Genomic DNA, 15,356 nt, shown 5'->3' on the forward strand with positions numbered 1-15,356 from the left:
GCACCCCCCTCCCAACTGCGGGGCTGGCTGCTGGGGGACAAGGGTTACCCGTTGCGGTCGTGGCTGATGACACCTGTACGGAGGTCACAGACCGACGCAGAGACCCGCTACAATGATGCCCATACGGCAACCAGTGGTGTTGTCGAGAGGTGTTTCTGGGTCCACAAGATGCGCTTCAGGCTCTTGGACTGCTCTGGAGGGGTCCAGGTGCCAGGAGAAGGAGGAGGTGCCAAGGGGGCACTTGATGAGGCTCCTAAGAATGTAGGAGGGTCACCTGCATCGTGGTGGTCTGCTGCGTCGTCCACAATATAGCACAGCAGAGGAGCAATGTGCTGGAGGAGGAAGAGCAGGCCTCGTCAGATGGGGAGAATGAGGGGTAGGGGGACAATGAGCGGAGCATGGGGCCTGGCCAGGCACGGGAGGCCGCACAACGGCATCACCAGGGCTAGCACGCGGGATGCATTCGTCACCTCACGTTTCACCGATGGGGGGGGGGGGGGAGGGGGATCACTGGCCAGGGGCATGGACACCACCATCCCAGACCCACACCCCCTCACCTCCCATACCACCAAACCCCATCACCTCCCACACCACCAAACCACCCGCATGCACACCGCCCTCCGTTATACATTCCTGCGGCGCTACGAGCTGGGGGCACTGGGTTGGCAGTGACAGCGTATCTGGTGCATAGGATGGAGGATGATGACAACCCGCTCTGCGATGAGCTCCGTGCTCCACATCATTTGACAATGTCTGGCTCATGCCCACAGTAGCACCTTCCACCTGGGTGATCCCTGCATGCGAGCTGGCCAGTCCTTCACACGATCCTTTCGAATCGCTGGGGTGGGGGTGCTGGGGATGGTCGGGGTGGGGGAGTGGGGGGGGTGGTTGGGGGGAATGCCATCCACCCACGGGGCCTTCACTCGTCCCCCACACCCCACTCCCACTGGCCAGCACTGACTGCCCCACCCCCACACCCATAAGACAGGCACCAAGGCAGGTTTCAACAGTGTTAACAGGTGTTTGTTGTGAAGGAATATATACAGTCTGTGCCCTAGCCCCATAACTAAACTGTGCCCTGCACCCATGCCAACTTAACTGGTGTCTAACTTTCTGGCCTTACGGGCCCTAACACTTCCCCTAGATTGTTCTCCAGATGCTACAGCAGGAGTGGAGGTGGACTGCTGTGACTCCTGCCCTGTGACAAGGGTCCCCGTTGTCGCATGTCTCCTGGGGCGGCCAGGCTGGATGGGCCCGCCTGCCCCTCAGGCGTCCCGTTCTACCCGCTGCCCACCAGATGCACCAGGGGCCGGGGTGGGTGGGGGGGGGGGGGGGGGGGGGAAGAGCCCGAGGTGCCGTGGTGTTCCAGCACCTCCCCTGCGGGAGTTACCGGCACGGGTCCGAGCACTTCCTCCTCCCTCGGGATTACTCCATCGGACAGGGGTGCAAGCAGAGCCATCCCATGAGGCTCCCCCGCTACCTGGAGCTGCCAGTCCTGGAGGCCAGCTCTGGTTTCAACAAGGGTCTGCACATTCGCGGCTCAGAAGCACAGGGAATGGCCCATCTCCACCTGGGACTGCACAACATCGCTATGCGACTGTACCGCCACCCTGAGGGTCTGTGTCACATCATCCAGTGAGTGGGCCACGTCCCTCTGGGAGTGGGCCACATCCACCAGTGAGTGGGCCACGTCCCTCTTGGCGTGGGCGACCTCCTTCTGAGTCTGCGCCACAGCGGCCTGCGTCTGGGCGATGCCGTTGCGCTCTCAGCAATGGCCTGCAGTGACTGGGCCATGCTGAGGAGCGCCGCTGCAATGTCCAGGTGGCTCTAGAACATTGAACATTACAGCGCAGGACGGGCCCTTCGGCCCTCGATGTTGCGCCGACCTGTGAAACCATCTGAAGCCTATCTGACCTACACTATTCCATTTTCATCCATATGTCTATCCAGTGACCACTTAAATGCCCTTAAAGTTGGCGAGTCTACTACTGTTGCAGGCAGGGCGTTCCACACCCCTACTACTCTCTGAGTAAAGAAACTGCCTCTGACATCTGTCCTATATCTACCACCCCTCAATTTAAAGCTATGTCCCCTCGTGTTGGTCATCACCATCCGAGGAAAAAGACTCTCACTGTCCACCCTATCTAACCCTCTGACTATCTTATATGTCTCTATTAAGTCACCTCTCAGCCTTCTCCTCTCTAACGAAAACAACCTCAATTCCCTGAGCCTTTCCTCGTAAGACCTTCCCTCCATACCAGGCAACATCCTAGTAAATCTCCTCTGAACCCTTTCCAAAGCTTCCACATCCTTCCTATAATGTGGTGACCAGAACTGCACGCAGTACTCCAGGTGCGGCCGCACCAGAGTTATGTACAGCTGCAGCATGACCTTATGGTTCCGAAACTCAATCACCCTGCTTATAAAGGCTAGCACACCATATGCCTTCTTAACAGCCCTATTAACCTGGGTGGCAACTTTCAGGGATTTATGTACCTGGATGCCGAGATCTCTCTGTTCATCTACACTACCAAGAATCTTGCCATTAGCCCAGTACTCTGCATTCCTGTTACTCCTTCCAAAGTGAACCACCTCACACTTTTCCGCATTAAACTCCATCTGCCACCTCTCAGCCCAGCTCTGCAGCTTATCTATGTCCCTCTGTATCCTATAACATCCTTCAGCACTATCCACAACTCCACCGACATTCGTGTCATCTGCAAATTTACTAACCCATCCTTCTACACCCTCTTCCAGGTCATTTATAAAAATGCAAATTTACTAACCCATCCTTCTACACCCTCTTCCAGGTCATTTATAAAAATGACAAACAGTAGTGGCCCCAAAACAGATCCTTGCGGTACACCACTAGTAACTGAACTCCAGGATGAACATTTGCCATCAACCACCACCCTCTGTCTTCTTTCAGCTAGCCAATTACTGATCCAAACCGCTAAATCACCTTCAATTCCATACTTCCTTATTTTCTGCAATAGCCTACCGTGGGGAATCTTATCAAACGCCTTACTGAAATCCATATACACCACATCAACAGCTTTACCCTGATCCACCTGTTTGGTCACCTTCTCAAAAAACTCAATAAGGTTTGTGAGGCATGACCTACCCTTCACAAAACCGTGTTGAGTATCGCTAATCAACTTGTTCTTTTCAAGATGATTATAAACCCTATCTCTTATAACCTTTTCCAACATTTTACCCACAACCGAAGTAAGGCTCACAGGTCTATAATTACCAGGGTTGTCCCTACTCCCCTTCTTGAATAAGGGGACAACATTTGCTATCCTCCAGTCTTCCGGCACTATTCCTGTCGACAAAGACGACATAAAGATCAAGGACAAAGGCTCTGCAATCTCCTCCCTGGCTTCCCAGAGAATCCTAGGATAAATCCCATCTGGCCCAGGGGACTTATCTATTTTGACATTTTCTAAAATTGCTAACACCTCCTCCTTTTGAACCTCGATTCCATCTAGCCTGGTCGACTGAACCTGTGTTCTCCTCGACAACATTGTCTTTCTCCAGTGTAAACACTGACGAAAAATATCCATTTAATGCTTCCCCTATCTCCTCTGATTCCACACACAACTTTCCACTACTATCCTTGATTGGCCCTAATCTTACTCTAGTCATTATTTTGTTCCTGATATACCTATAGGAAGCCTTAGGGTTTTCCTTGATCCTATCCGCCAACAACTTTTCGTGTCCTCTCCTCGCTCATCTTAACTCTCCCTTTAGGTCCTTCCTGGCTAACTTGTAACTCTCAAGTGCCCTAACTGAGCCTTCATGTCTCATCCTAACATAAGCCTTCTTCTTCCTCTTGACAAGTGCTTCAACTTCCTTAGTAAACCACGGTTCCCTTGCTCGACAACTTCCTCCCTGCCTGACAGGTACATACTTATCAAAGACACGCAGTAGCTGTTCCTTGAAAAAGCTCCACATTTCAATTGTACCCATCCCCTGCAGTTTCCTTCCCCATCCTATACATCCTAAATCTTGCCGAATAGCATCATAATTGCCTTTCCCCCAGCTATAATTCTTGTCTTGCGGTATATACCTATCCCTGCCCATTGCTAAAGTAAACATAACCGAGTTGTGATCACTATCACCAAAGTGCTCACCTACATCTAAATCTAACACCTGGCCGGGTTCATTACCCAGTACCAAATCCAATGTGGCCTCGCCCCTTGTTGGCCTGTCTACATACTGTGTCAGAAAACCCTCCTGCACACACTGCACAAAAACGGACCCATCTATAGTACTCGAACTATAGTATTTCCAGTCAATATTTGGAAAGTTAAAGTCCCCCATAACAACTAGAACATAGAACATAGAACAGTACAGCACAGAACAGGCCCTTCGGCCCTCGATGTTGTGCCGAGCAATGATCACCCTACTTAAACCCACGTAACCCGTATACCTGTAACCCAACAATCCCCCCATTAACCTTACACTACGGGCAATTTAGCATGGCCAATCCACCTAACCCGCACATCTTTGGACTGTGGGAGGAAACCGGAGCACCCGGAGGAAACCCACGCACACACGGGGAGGACGTGCAGACTCCACACAGACAGTGACCCAGCCGGGAATCGAACCTGGGACCCTGGAGCTGTGAAGCATTGATGCTAACCACCATGCTATCGTGAGGCCCCAACTACCCTGTTACTCTCGCTCCTGTCAAGAATCATCTTTGCAATCCTTTCCTCTACATCTCTGGAACTATTCGGAGGTCTATAGACAACTCCCAACAGGGTGACCTCTCCTCTACTGTTCCTAACCTCGGCCCATACTGCCTCAGTAGACGAGTCCTCAAGCGTGCTTTCTACCGCCGTAATACTTTCCTTGATTAACAATGCCGCACCCCCCCCTCTTTTACCACCTTCTCTGTTCTTACAGAAACATCTAAATCCTGGAACCTGCAACAACCATTCCTGTCCCTGCTCTACCCATGTCTCCGAAATCGCCACAACATCGAGATCCCAGGTACCAACCCATGCTGCAAGCTCACCCACCTTATTCCGGATGCTCCTGGCGTTGAAGTAGACACACTTCAAACCAGCGTCCTGCTTGCCGGTGCCCTCTTGCGAACTTTTAACCCTATCCCTGACCTCACTACTCTCAACATCCTGTACACTGGGACTACAATTTTGGTTCCCATCCCCCTGCTGAATTAGTTTAAACCCCCCCCCCCCCCGAAGAGCACTAGCAAATCTCCCCCCCAGGATATTGGTACCCCTCTGGTTCAGGTGAAGACCATCCTGTTTGTAGAGGTCCCACCTACCCCAGAATGAGCCCCAATTATCCAGGAAACCAAAACCCTCCCTCCTGCACCATCCCTGTAGCCACGTGTTCAACTCCTCTCTCTCCTTATTTCTTACTTCGCTAGCACGTGGCACGGGTAACAACCCAGAGATAACAACTCTGTTTGTTCTAGCTCTCAGCTTCCACCCTAGCTCCCTGAATTTCTGTCTCAAATCCCCATCTCTCTTCCTACCTATGTCGTTGGTACCTATGTGGACCACGACTTGGGGCTGCTCCCCCTCCCCCTTAAGGATCCCAAAAACACGATCAAAGACATCATGAACCCTGGCACCTGGGAGGCAACACACAACACACCAACCGTGAGTCTCTTTCGGTCTCTCTCTTGTGTGTGGGGGGTGAATCGCTTAAGTGTCTCTGCAGCGTATGAGCCTAATGTGCAGCAATCACGGACCCTGCAAATCCGGCGCCGTTTTGCTTGCAAATGGTGGCGTTTCACATGACGATGGTGCTAGCCCCTTTAGAGTTGCTGAATCGTTGCATCTATTGCGCCATATTTGGCTTCAGAAATGTCCACAGTTTTTACGATGGCGTCAGCACTTAGTCTCAAAATTGGAGAATCCAGCCTGTGTCTGACTGGGTTTCATCCGGGCGCTCCGGTTTCCTTCCACAAGTCCCGAAAGACGGCTGTTAGGTAGCTTGGACATTCAAAATTCTCCCTCTGTGTACCCAAACAGGCACTGGAATGTGGTGACTAGGGGATTTTCACAGTGATGCGACCATCAATTCACTCGAGATGGGAGTAGAAGTAAACTGTGGCTTTAATCAACTTAGAACAGTGCCTGCCTGCGACAGGCAGAAGCGCCTACAGGGCGACTGCTCTTTATACCTCCCTTCAAGGGGAGGAGCCATGGGCGGAGCCCATGCATGCACCAACATGTTCCCCTATGGACAATGCCATGCAATGGCCCACAGGAGAAGCCCACAAGGGCAACAGCACAGATACCAATACAAGGGCAACAGCACAGATACAAATATAATGGTGGATTATTGGCATAATACATTCACCACACACAGTAACTTCTTTGCAGTGTTAAAGTGAGCCTACTTGTGACAATGAAGATGATTATTATTATTCAGTCATTGGGCATTGCTGGCTGGGCTGGCATTTATTGCCCATCCCTAATTGTCCTTGAGGAGGCAGTTAAGAGTCAGCCACATTGCTATGGATATGGAGTCACGTGTAGGTCAGACCAGGAAAGGTTGGCAGATTTCCTTGCGTAAAGGGGGATCAGATGATCTTCTACAACAATGGTCATCATTAGACTTTTATATCTCAGCAGTGGGATTTGAACCTGGGTCCCCAGACCATTGCCCTGGGTCCTTGCTTTATTAGTCCAGTGACACACTATGCCATTGTCTCCCACTGCTCTAGTTTTGTGGTTTACCAGTTCAGTGAACTAAGCCACAGGAAGTTAATTTTAGAATTCAAATTCACATTTGACCATCTAAACACTCTGGGATTCAACCCCAGAGCATTGTTCTAGGTTTGTGGCTAACCAGTTCATTGACCTATGTACCACTAGATACAGGAAATTTATGTGAGAGAGTGCATCTGTACGCATCTCTCCTTTCACTCGATTTTAGAACGGTGAGAGGTTGTCTCATTAGAAATGTATACAATTCTTTTTTTTAAATTTAAAGTGCCCGACTCTTTTTGTTCCCAATTAAGGGAAATTTAGCATGACCAATCCACCTACCCTGCAAATCTTTGGGTTGTGAGGATGAGACCCACATGGACACAGGGAGAGTGTGCAAACTCCACACAGTGACCCGGAGGCGGGATCGAGCACGGGTTCTCAGCGCTGTGAGGCAGCAGTGCTAACCACTACGCCACTGTGCCACCCAATTGAAACATATAAAATTCTGCCAGGGTTGGACAGAATGGATGTGGGGATGATGTTCCCCCTAGCTAGGGGTCTGGACAAGGGTCACAGTCGCAGGATACGCAATAGGCCATTTAGGACTGAGCTGAGGGGAAGCCTCTTCACTCAGAGGGTGGTGAACCTGTGGAATTCTCTGCCACAGAAGACTGTGGAGGTCAAATCACTGAATATATTTTAAAAGGAAATAGATTTCTGGACAGTAAAGGTGTCAAGGGGTATGGGGAGAGTGTGAAAGTTAGGCATTGAGACAGTGCCACTGACCAGTGATGATCAGGTTGAATGGTGAAACAGGCTCAAAGGGCAGAATAGCCTACTCCTGCTGCTATTTTCTGCGTTTCTTAACTTTCCCATGTTCTCGATGTACATAATTTTCATTTCCATGATTAGGCAGAGAAACCGCCCCAAATTTTCATCCAAACCACTCCTCCCTACCATTAAATGCAATAGAAGGAAAATCAGAAAGTGCATCAAATGGTTTGTTCTCCTGAGTTCTTGATGTGGCGGTGGAAGCCAACAGGTATTCACGCATCTTCCCACACGTAATAGAAGTGCTGCATCTCTGGTATCCTGTGAGTAAAACTCTTCTGCACCCTTCCTTTGAAGGCCTGACATCCCGCCTAAGGTTTGACGCCCAGAATTGGATTCACGCCCGTGATTTGTAAGGTGTGAGTAACTTCAGCTTGCTTATTGTTCCTGTGGTGGCTCGAGACATACACTGGAGGCTTTCAGCAGTAAACAAAGGGGTTTATTTATGAAAGCCAAAAGCAGTTAGATAACAGGCACAGAATACTATCCAACAGGTCTTTGCACTTCACACTGCTCACTGGTCCACATTGCCTGGGATTCTACACCCAGGGTCCCGCGCAAATTCCCCATTGTCCAAGGTTTGTGCGGAAGTGCGCAACTGGCTTGGAGCCCATCATATTGTCCATGGAGTCCGCCCCCTTAAAGAGGCTACGCTACCACAGCGCTCCTTCCCCCCACCCATGTATCAACGGATTTGGGAAATTCTATATTCTGCTCAAAATGCTACGCAATGTCAGCCTTAATGTTAGAATTATGTATTTACAGCTGAGAGCTAAACTCTTGGAATTAGAAATTAGCACTGCTTGTGCCAGGACTGAGCAATACAATTTACTGAATATTTACGCCATGGACTGGGGTGGAACTGGCCAAGGCAGGGCTTAACTGACGATCGGGATATTGGTTGAATGGTCACTCACACCTCCGAGCCAAACAGCGTGGGGCAGCAATAGGCCGAACCGTCAGAAAAACAATTATACTAGAAAGGGTGCAGTGGTGATTCGCCAGGATGTTGCCTGGACTGGAGCGTTTCAGCTATGAAGAGAGGGTGGATAGGCTGGAGTTGTTTTCTTTAGAGCAGAGATGGCTGGGGGAGGGGAACTGATTGAGGTGCACAAAATTATGAGAGGCATAGATAGGACAGGCAGGAAGAAACCTTTCTCCTCAGTAGAGGGGTTATTAACCAGGGATTTAAGGTATGGGGCATGAGATTTAGGATTTGAGGGAAACCTTTTTCCGCTAGAGAGTGGTGGGAATCTGGAACTCGCTGCCTGAAATTGTGGTAGAGGCAGAAACCCTCACAGCATTTAACAAACACTTAGATGAGCACTTGAAATGCCAGAGCATACAAGACTACGGACCAAATGCTGGAAAATGGAATGAGAGTAGGTTGGTGTTTGATGGCTGCTGCGGACACAAAGGGCCTCTTTCTGTGCTGTAAAACTCTATGACTACTGGGCTATATTGACAACAAAGTTCAGTTGAAGATTATATTTGTTCTTGTTCAAGAGAATTATGATTTCTTCCAGAGTCTGCTCGTTCATGTGAAACCTACAACGTTGGATTGGCCATTTCAATTCTTCTGATGTTGATTTGTATTCTTGTAATTGCTAACCACATCCGTAAGAAAAATCAAACTGCTGCTGGTGAAATCCACGGTAAGCATTAGATATTGCACATCGCCAAGTTGCAGGGTACTGATAGTTGGCATATTTCACTCACGTAGATATCCCAATGTATATATCTAGCTGTGTACTTTCCAAAAATATACTTTTGTTCATGTAATTGGTAAAAGGGCATCCCAAAACATTTCAAATAGAAAATTGCAGGAAGTGCAATAAAATCCAACTTTCCTTCAGACTGCACATTCCACTTTGGGTTGCCTCAATATAATTTCAATGCTCTTGATACTTACAATAAGCATTCCCTGTCAGGCAGGCATCCTGAGGGCAAAAATATTTCCATTTGAAAATTACAGTGAAATAGAATTCAGTTTGTACACTGAAATTCATTTGTGCACTGATTTTATGCACATAGGTACCTGAGGGCAGACAGGGCAGGGACCATTAATAGCCTAACATATTATGCAGAGGCTAACCAAATGAGGAGAGTGAGGGGTGGTTAATATCCGTAATGCACTGAAGATGAGTTGAGAAAATGAGCAATATTGGGTAATAATGCTGCACTAGGAATATGAAATGAGAGTAGGTTGGTGTTTAATGGCTGCTGCATATGAAGGGATGGGATGGAGTGAGGGATAAAACAGTAACACCTTTAACAGGAGGTAAAGAATAGAAGGAAGATCTTGTGATGCAGTGAATGAATCCATAGAATCCTTGCAGTGCAGAAGGAGGCCATTCGGCCCATCGAGTCTGCACTGGCCCTTGCTCCGATAAAGCACCCGACCAAGGCCCAATCCCCCACTCCGAGCCCCATAACCCCACCTAACTATTGGGCAATTTAGCATGACCAATCCACCTAAACTGCACATCTTTGGGCTGTGGGAGGAAACGGGAGCACTGGAGAAAACCCACGCAGACATGGGGAGAACGTGCAAACTCTACACAGTCACCTGAGGTCAGAATCGAACCTGGGATCCTGGCGGTGTGAGGCAACAGTGCTAACCACTGTGTGACGGTGCTGCCCAGTGCCCCTGCCTCTGAGCCATATGCCCTGGGTTGAAGTCCCATTCTAGGACTTGATTGTGAAGGAATGTCCGTAATGTAGCCAATCAGATTGAGTACAATGGTCGGTAGTAAGCGATTTCTGGAGGGCCATGTGTAGAATCCGATAGGCGAGAAACACTCATAGGATGCACGGTAGGATACAAAGAAAAGGATTTATTAAGATACACTACTAAACTCCCATATCTTGGAGCCACCCTCCCTGACCTGCAGTCAAGCCAGGTTTGTATACTGTGGAGCCTTCCCTGTTAAGGGGGAAGCTCCATCCTCAATTAGCAAGGGAATTCATGCTCATTATGAGTTAGTGGGAATCAGACGGTGCACACTCCTTTACTTCCCAGGGGGCCATAACACTATGTATGAAAAGAACTATGCAAAAAACCTATGGGGCGCGATTCACCCAGAGAGGGAGAAATCGTAAGGCTGGCGTCAAATCTGGGCAGGTTTGACACCAGCCCCCCCCCTCCCCGCCCGGGAACCGATTCTGGTCCCCGGTCGGGGCTAGTGTGCCGCAGCCGTGAACTCCGGCATCGCGGGCTTAACGAATTTCGTTAAGCCCGCTTGCCAGAGTTTGCGCCGGCTGACGCGTCACATGACGTCAGCCGCGCATGCGCGGATTGGAAGACTCCAACCCGCGCATGCGCGGATGACGTCATCGCGCATTTGCGCGAACCCCGCGCATGTGCGGGCCGGGATGCCCCTCAGCCGCCCCGCGAAGTGATACAGCGGGGCGGCGGCAGGACAAAGAGTGCGCGGGTATCGGACCCGCTGCCCGCGATCGGTGCCCACCGATTGCGGGCCCATGGCACCCTTGGCACGGCCGTGGTACTGCCGTGCCAATCGGTGCCATGGTTTTCAAAATCGGCACTTTACGGCCGTTTTTACGAACGGCCAGACCAGGTGTGTTTGCCGTTCGTAAAAACAGCCGTAAAGGGCTTGGAACTCGGCCCATCCGCCAGCTGAGAATCGCTGCTGGCCGTAAAAAAAACGGCGGCAGCGATTTGTATCGGGAGTCGGGCGTGGGGAGGGGGGGGGGGGAGAATAGCGGGAGGGCGTCAGACTAGCGTGGCCGTTAAATTTTACGAACCCCGCTATTCTCCGCACCGTCGTGAGTGCGGAGAATTGCGCCCATGGTGTCTATGCAAGTCACAGAAACCTGGACTCTTTTGGGGGCTGGATGGCTCAGTGCTAACAACATGGAGTTCAATCTCTATGCCTGGCTGGGATAATCGGGGGCCTGCCTCCTTGCCCTATGGGTCAGTGCCTACCTTCGGGTGGAGAACTGTCCACTCAGAGTGAGGATTCATTAATAATCGAACAAGAAAGGCAGCACGGTGGCCTAGTGGTTAGCACAACCGCCTGACGGCGCTGAGGTCCCAGGTTTGATCCCGGCTCTGGGTCACTGCCCGTGTGGAGTTTGCACGTTCTCCCCATGTCTGCGTGGGTTTCGCCCCCACAACCCAAAAATGTGCACAGTAGGTGGATTGGCCACGCTAAATTGCCCCTTAATTGGAAAAAATAATTGGCTAATCTAAATTTATTAAAAAAAAATAATCGAACAAGATGTGTGGGAGGTGAGGTACGAGAATGGAGTTAGAGAAGAGTGACTAGGAGACATACAGTGATGGGATGGACAATGGTAATCTATAATCATGTCGGGGATCGATGGGTTGACTGAGTGAGCATGAATATATCTGAGACGTTGGAAAAGGATCTTAGACACGCGAATGCTCCTTAAGAGAGTCAATGTGGAGGCTATGAAGGAGTAAGTTGCACATTTAGTGGCTCCCGCTCGGGTCGGACTTTTGGAACCTTTTCCCCCGATGTTTTACCGGACTTGATTTGAAAAATCAATGACAGAGGCAATTGTGTACTGGATTCCCACATTGGTGCATGGAGAGGAGGACTAGAAGTGCTCGTAAAGGCAGAAACAGAAGGACAGAGAAGACTTGGGCTAAAGCTGCACCGGGAGGAAGCATGGCGGAGGACCGGACCTCTGGCTTGTCGACCCAGCGGTCAACGAAGCAGCTGATGCAAGTTATCCAGGAGGGCTTCGCTAAGCAGAAGCAGGACTGCTTGGATCCGATTAAAGAGGCAATCGCGCAACTGGAGCTTAGATTGGATGCCCAAGATCAGGCGATCCAGAAAGTAGAGACGGCGCTGGCTGACCAGGACGAACGTCAAACTGCGATGGAGGTGGAGGTGGGGATGTGAGAGACCAGCAGAAAAGGCTCCTGGAGAAGGTGGAGGATCTAGAGAACAGATCCCGCTGGCAGAGCTTGAGAATCAGTGGGCTCCTGGAGGGATCCGAAAGAGCGGACACATGGGCATACATAGCGGCCATGTTCGAGAAGCTGCTGGGGGGATGGGGCATTCCCCCGACCCTTGGAGGTAGGCAGGGCTCACAGAGCACTCGCAAGGGAGCCACGAATGGGAGACTCCCCGAGGACAATGGTGGTGAGATTCCACAGGTATTTGGATAAGGAGTGTATTTTACAGTGGGCCAAGCAGACACGGAACTGTAAATAGGACAACTGTATTCTGCGGATCTATCAGGACCTGAGCGCGGAGGTGGCCAGGAGAAGAGTGGGGTTTAACCAGATCAGGTCGACCGTTTTCAAGAAAAAGTTGAAGTTTGGGCTGTTGTATCCGGCCAGCCTCTGGGTCACATACGAGGAGCAACATTTCTATTTTGAGTCGCCTGAGGAAGCGCTGGATTCCGCGAAAAGGAAAGAACTGGTGTCGGACTGAGAACTTGAAATGAAAATGAAAATCGCTTATTGTCATGAGTAGGCTTCAATGAAGTTACTGTGAAAAGCCCGTAGTCACCACATTCCGGCACCTGTCCGGGGAGGCTGGTATGGGAATTGAACCGTGCTGCTGGCCTGCTTAGTCTGCTTTAAAAGCCAGCGATTTAGCCCAGTGAACTAAACCAGCCCCTTTGAACTCTGCTGCAACATTTATGTTCAAAAAAAAGTTTCTTGTTTTTTGGTTTGCGCACGTTATTTGTAATGCCTGCTGTATTGATCTTGGGTCAGTTGGAGAGCTGAGTGAGTTAAAGTTTGCATTTGCACTGTAGGGGGACAGAGGTGTGTTTGGTCAGATGCTGGATCTTTGGCTTGATCTTTTCTTTGATCAACTTGGGATTTTTTTTCTCTGTCGGGCAATTGTGTTGGGATTGTTTTTCATTTGAATATGTATGTATGAGTGGGGGGGGAACAAAAGGTGCAAGAATGTCTGGCGCCAGGGGCGAGGACCACCAATATGGCTGGGCAGGTGAGCTTACGGAAGCGTAGTGGGGGTGAGCAGATGTTAGGCTTATCAAAGGGGTTGATTTATTTTGTGGTGTTACTGGGGGTGGGGGATGCTCTGCTGATGAGGGAGGGACTTTTGCTGAGGGACAGAGAGGAGGTCAGGGGCGGAGGCTGCCTGGGGGAGGGCCGGTGGATGCGGCTGGCGACTGGGCCAAGGGGCTGGCTGATCAGCGAAGGGGGGGGGGGGCGCGATGAGCCCCCTCAACTAGACTGATCACCTGGAAGGTAAGAGGGCTCAATAGGCTGGTCAAGAGGGCACGCGTGTTTGCGCATTTGAGAGGACTGAAGGTGGATGTGGTAATGCTGCAGGAGACGCACCTTAGAGTAGCTGACCAGATTAGATTAAGGAAAGGTTGGGCCGGACAGGATTTTCACATGGGACTGGACTTGAAGACTAGAGGGGTCGCGATCCTGATCAACATGCGGGTGATATTTGAGGTGGGAAGAATAGTTTTGGATGTGGGAGGCCGGTACATTATGGTCAGTGGGAAATTGGAGGGGGTGAAGGTTGTACTAGTAAATGTATATGTGCCAAACTGGGACGATGTGGAGTTTATAAAGAGGAAGCTGGGGAAGATACCGGACCTGGATTCACATAAGCTGGTCATGGGAGGGGACTTCAACACAGTTATTGACCCTGGTTTAGACCGGTCAAGCTCAGAAACGGGCAGGGTGTCAGCAATGGCAAAGGAGCTAAAAGGGTTCATGGAGCATATGTGGAGCATATGCCCCCCCCCCCCCCCTCGCTGATCAGCCAGCCCCTTGGCCCAGTCGGATGGAGATTTGGGCAGCCAAGAGTGAAGGAGTTCTCCTTCTACTCACACGTGCATAAAGTGTACTCCCGGATTGATTTCTTTATTCTGAGCAGGGCTCTACTGACGGGGGTGGTGGACATGGGGTACTCAGCGATCACAATCTCAGACCATGCCCCGCACTGTGTTGACCTACAGGTTAGTAAAGGCAGTAACCAGCACCCGCACTGGAGGTTAGACGTGGGACTTTTAGCGGACAAAGTGGTGTACGGACGGTTGAGGAAATATATTCAGAACTACCTGGAGGTCAATGACATGGTGGAAATTTTGACAGCGGTGGTCTGGGAGGCATTGAAGGCGGTGGTTAGACGGGAGCTGATCTCGATACGGGCCCACAGGGAGAAGGTAGACAGGGCAGAGATGGACCGACTGGTAAAGGACATACTACAAGTCGACAGGAGGTATGCGGAGACCCCAGAGGCAGGACCTTTTTTAAAAAATTTGTTTTTATTCAAAATGTTTCAATAATTTTTACAAACCACTACAAAAAGAAAAACAACAAAAAGAAAACATAGCAATAAAACAGAAAACAACTTAACCATATAACAATTTAACAAAACAATTTTACAAATGAAATCCATCCACCGCCCAAACCACCTCCCCCACCTCCCCCTCCTCCCCCCCCCCCCCCCCCCCCCCCCGCCCCCCCCCCCGCGCCTCTGGTTTGCTGCTGCTGCTGACCGCCACCTAACATTCCGCGAGAAAGTCAAGGAACGGTTGTCACCGTCTGGAGAACCCCTGCAAGGACCCTCGCAAGGCAAACTGTATCCTCTCCAACCTGAGAAATCCCGCCATGTCACTGACCCAAGTCTCTACGCTTGGGGGTTTCACGTCCCTACACATTAACAAGAGCCTTCTCCCGCTAAGGCCTAGGCTAAGGCCAGAACTCCGGCCTCTTTCGACTCCTGCACTCCCGGATCGTCTGATACCCCAAATATCGCTGTCCCCAGCTCGGTTTTACCCGAGTGTCCAAGACGTTGGACATTGCCTTTGCGAAGCCTTTCCAAAATCCTGTAAGTG

The 15,356-nt window shown here is 50.4% G+C and overlaps 1 protein-coding gene across 4 annotated transcripts in view; it reads left to right on the forward strand.

Moving 5' to 3' along the window:
- The window catches only part of LOC119974532, a 58,059-nt gene that overhangs the window by 16,032 nt on the left and 26,671 nt on the right, over window positions 1-15,356 (forward strand). For 3 of the 4 annotated variants that reach the window (XM_038813494.1, XM_038813496.1, XM_038813497.1), the window contains one exon: window positions 9,056-9,184. The exons of the other annotated variant lie outside the window; for it this stretch is intronic. In XM_038813494.1, coding sequence (XP_038669422.1) covers window positions 9,056-9,184 — 129 coding nt within the window. The remainder of the gene's footprint in view (window positions 1-9,055; window positions 9,185-15,356) is intronic. 4 annotated transcript variants of the gene reach the window in all.

The sequence above is a fragment of the Scyliorhinus canicula genome, chromosome 12, assembly GCF_902713615.1.
Source record: "Scyliorhinus canicula chromosome 12, sScyCan1.1, whole genome shotgun sequence".
Taxonomy (NCBI): Eukaryota; Metazoa; Chordata; class Chondrichthyes; order Carcharhiniformes; family Scyliorhinidae; genus Scyliorhinus; species Scyliorhinus canicula.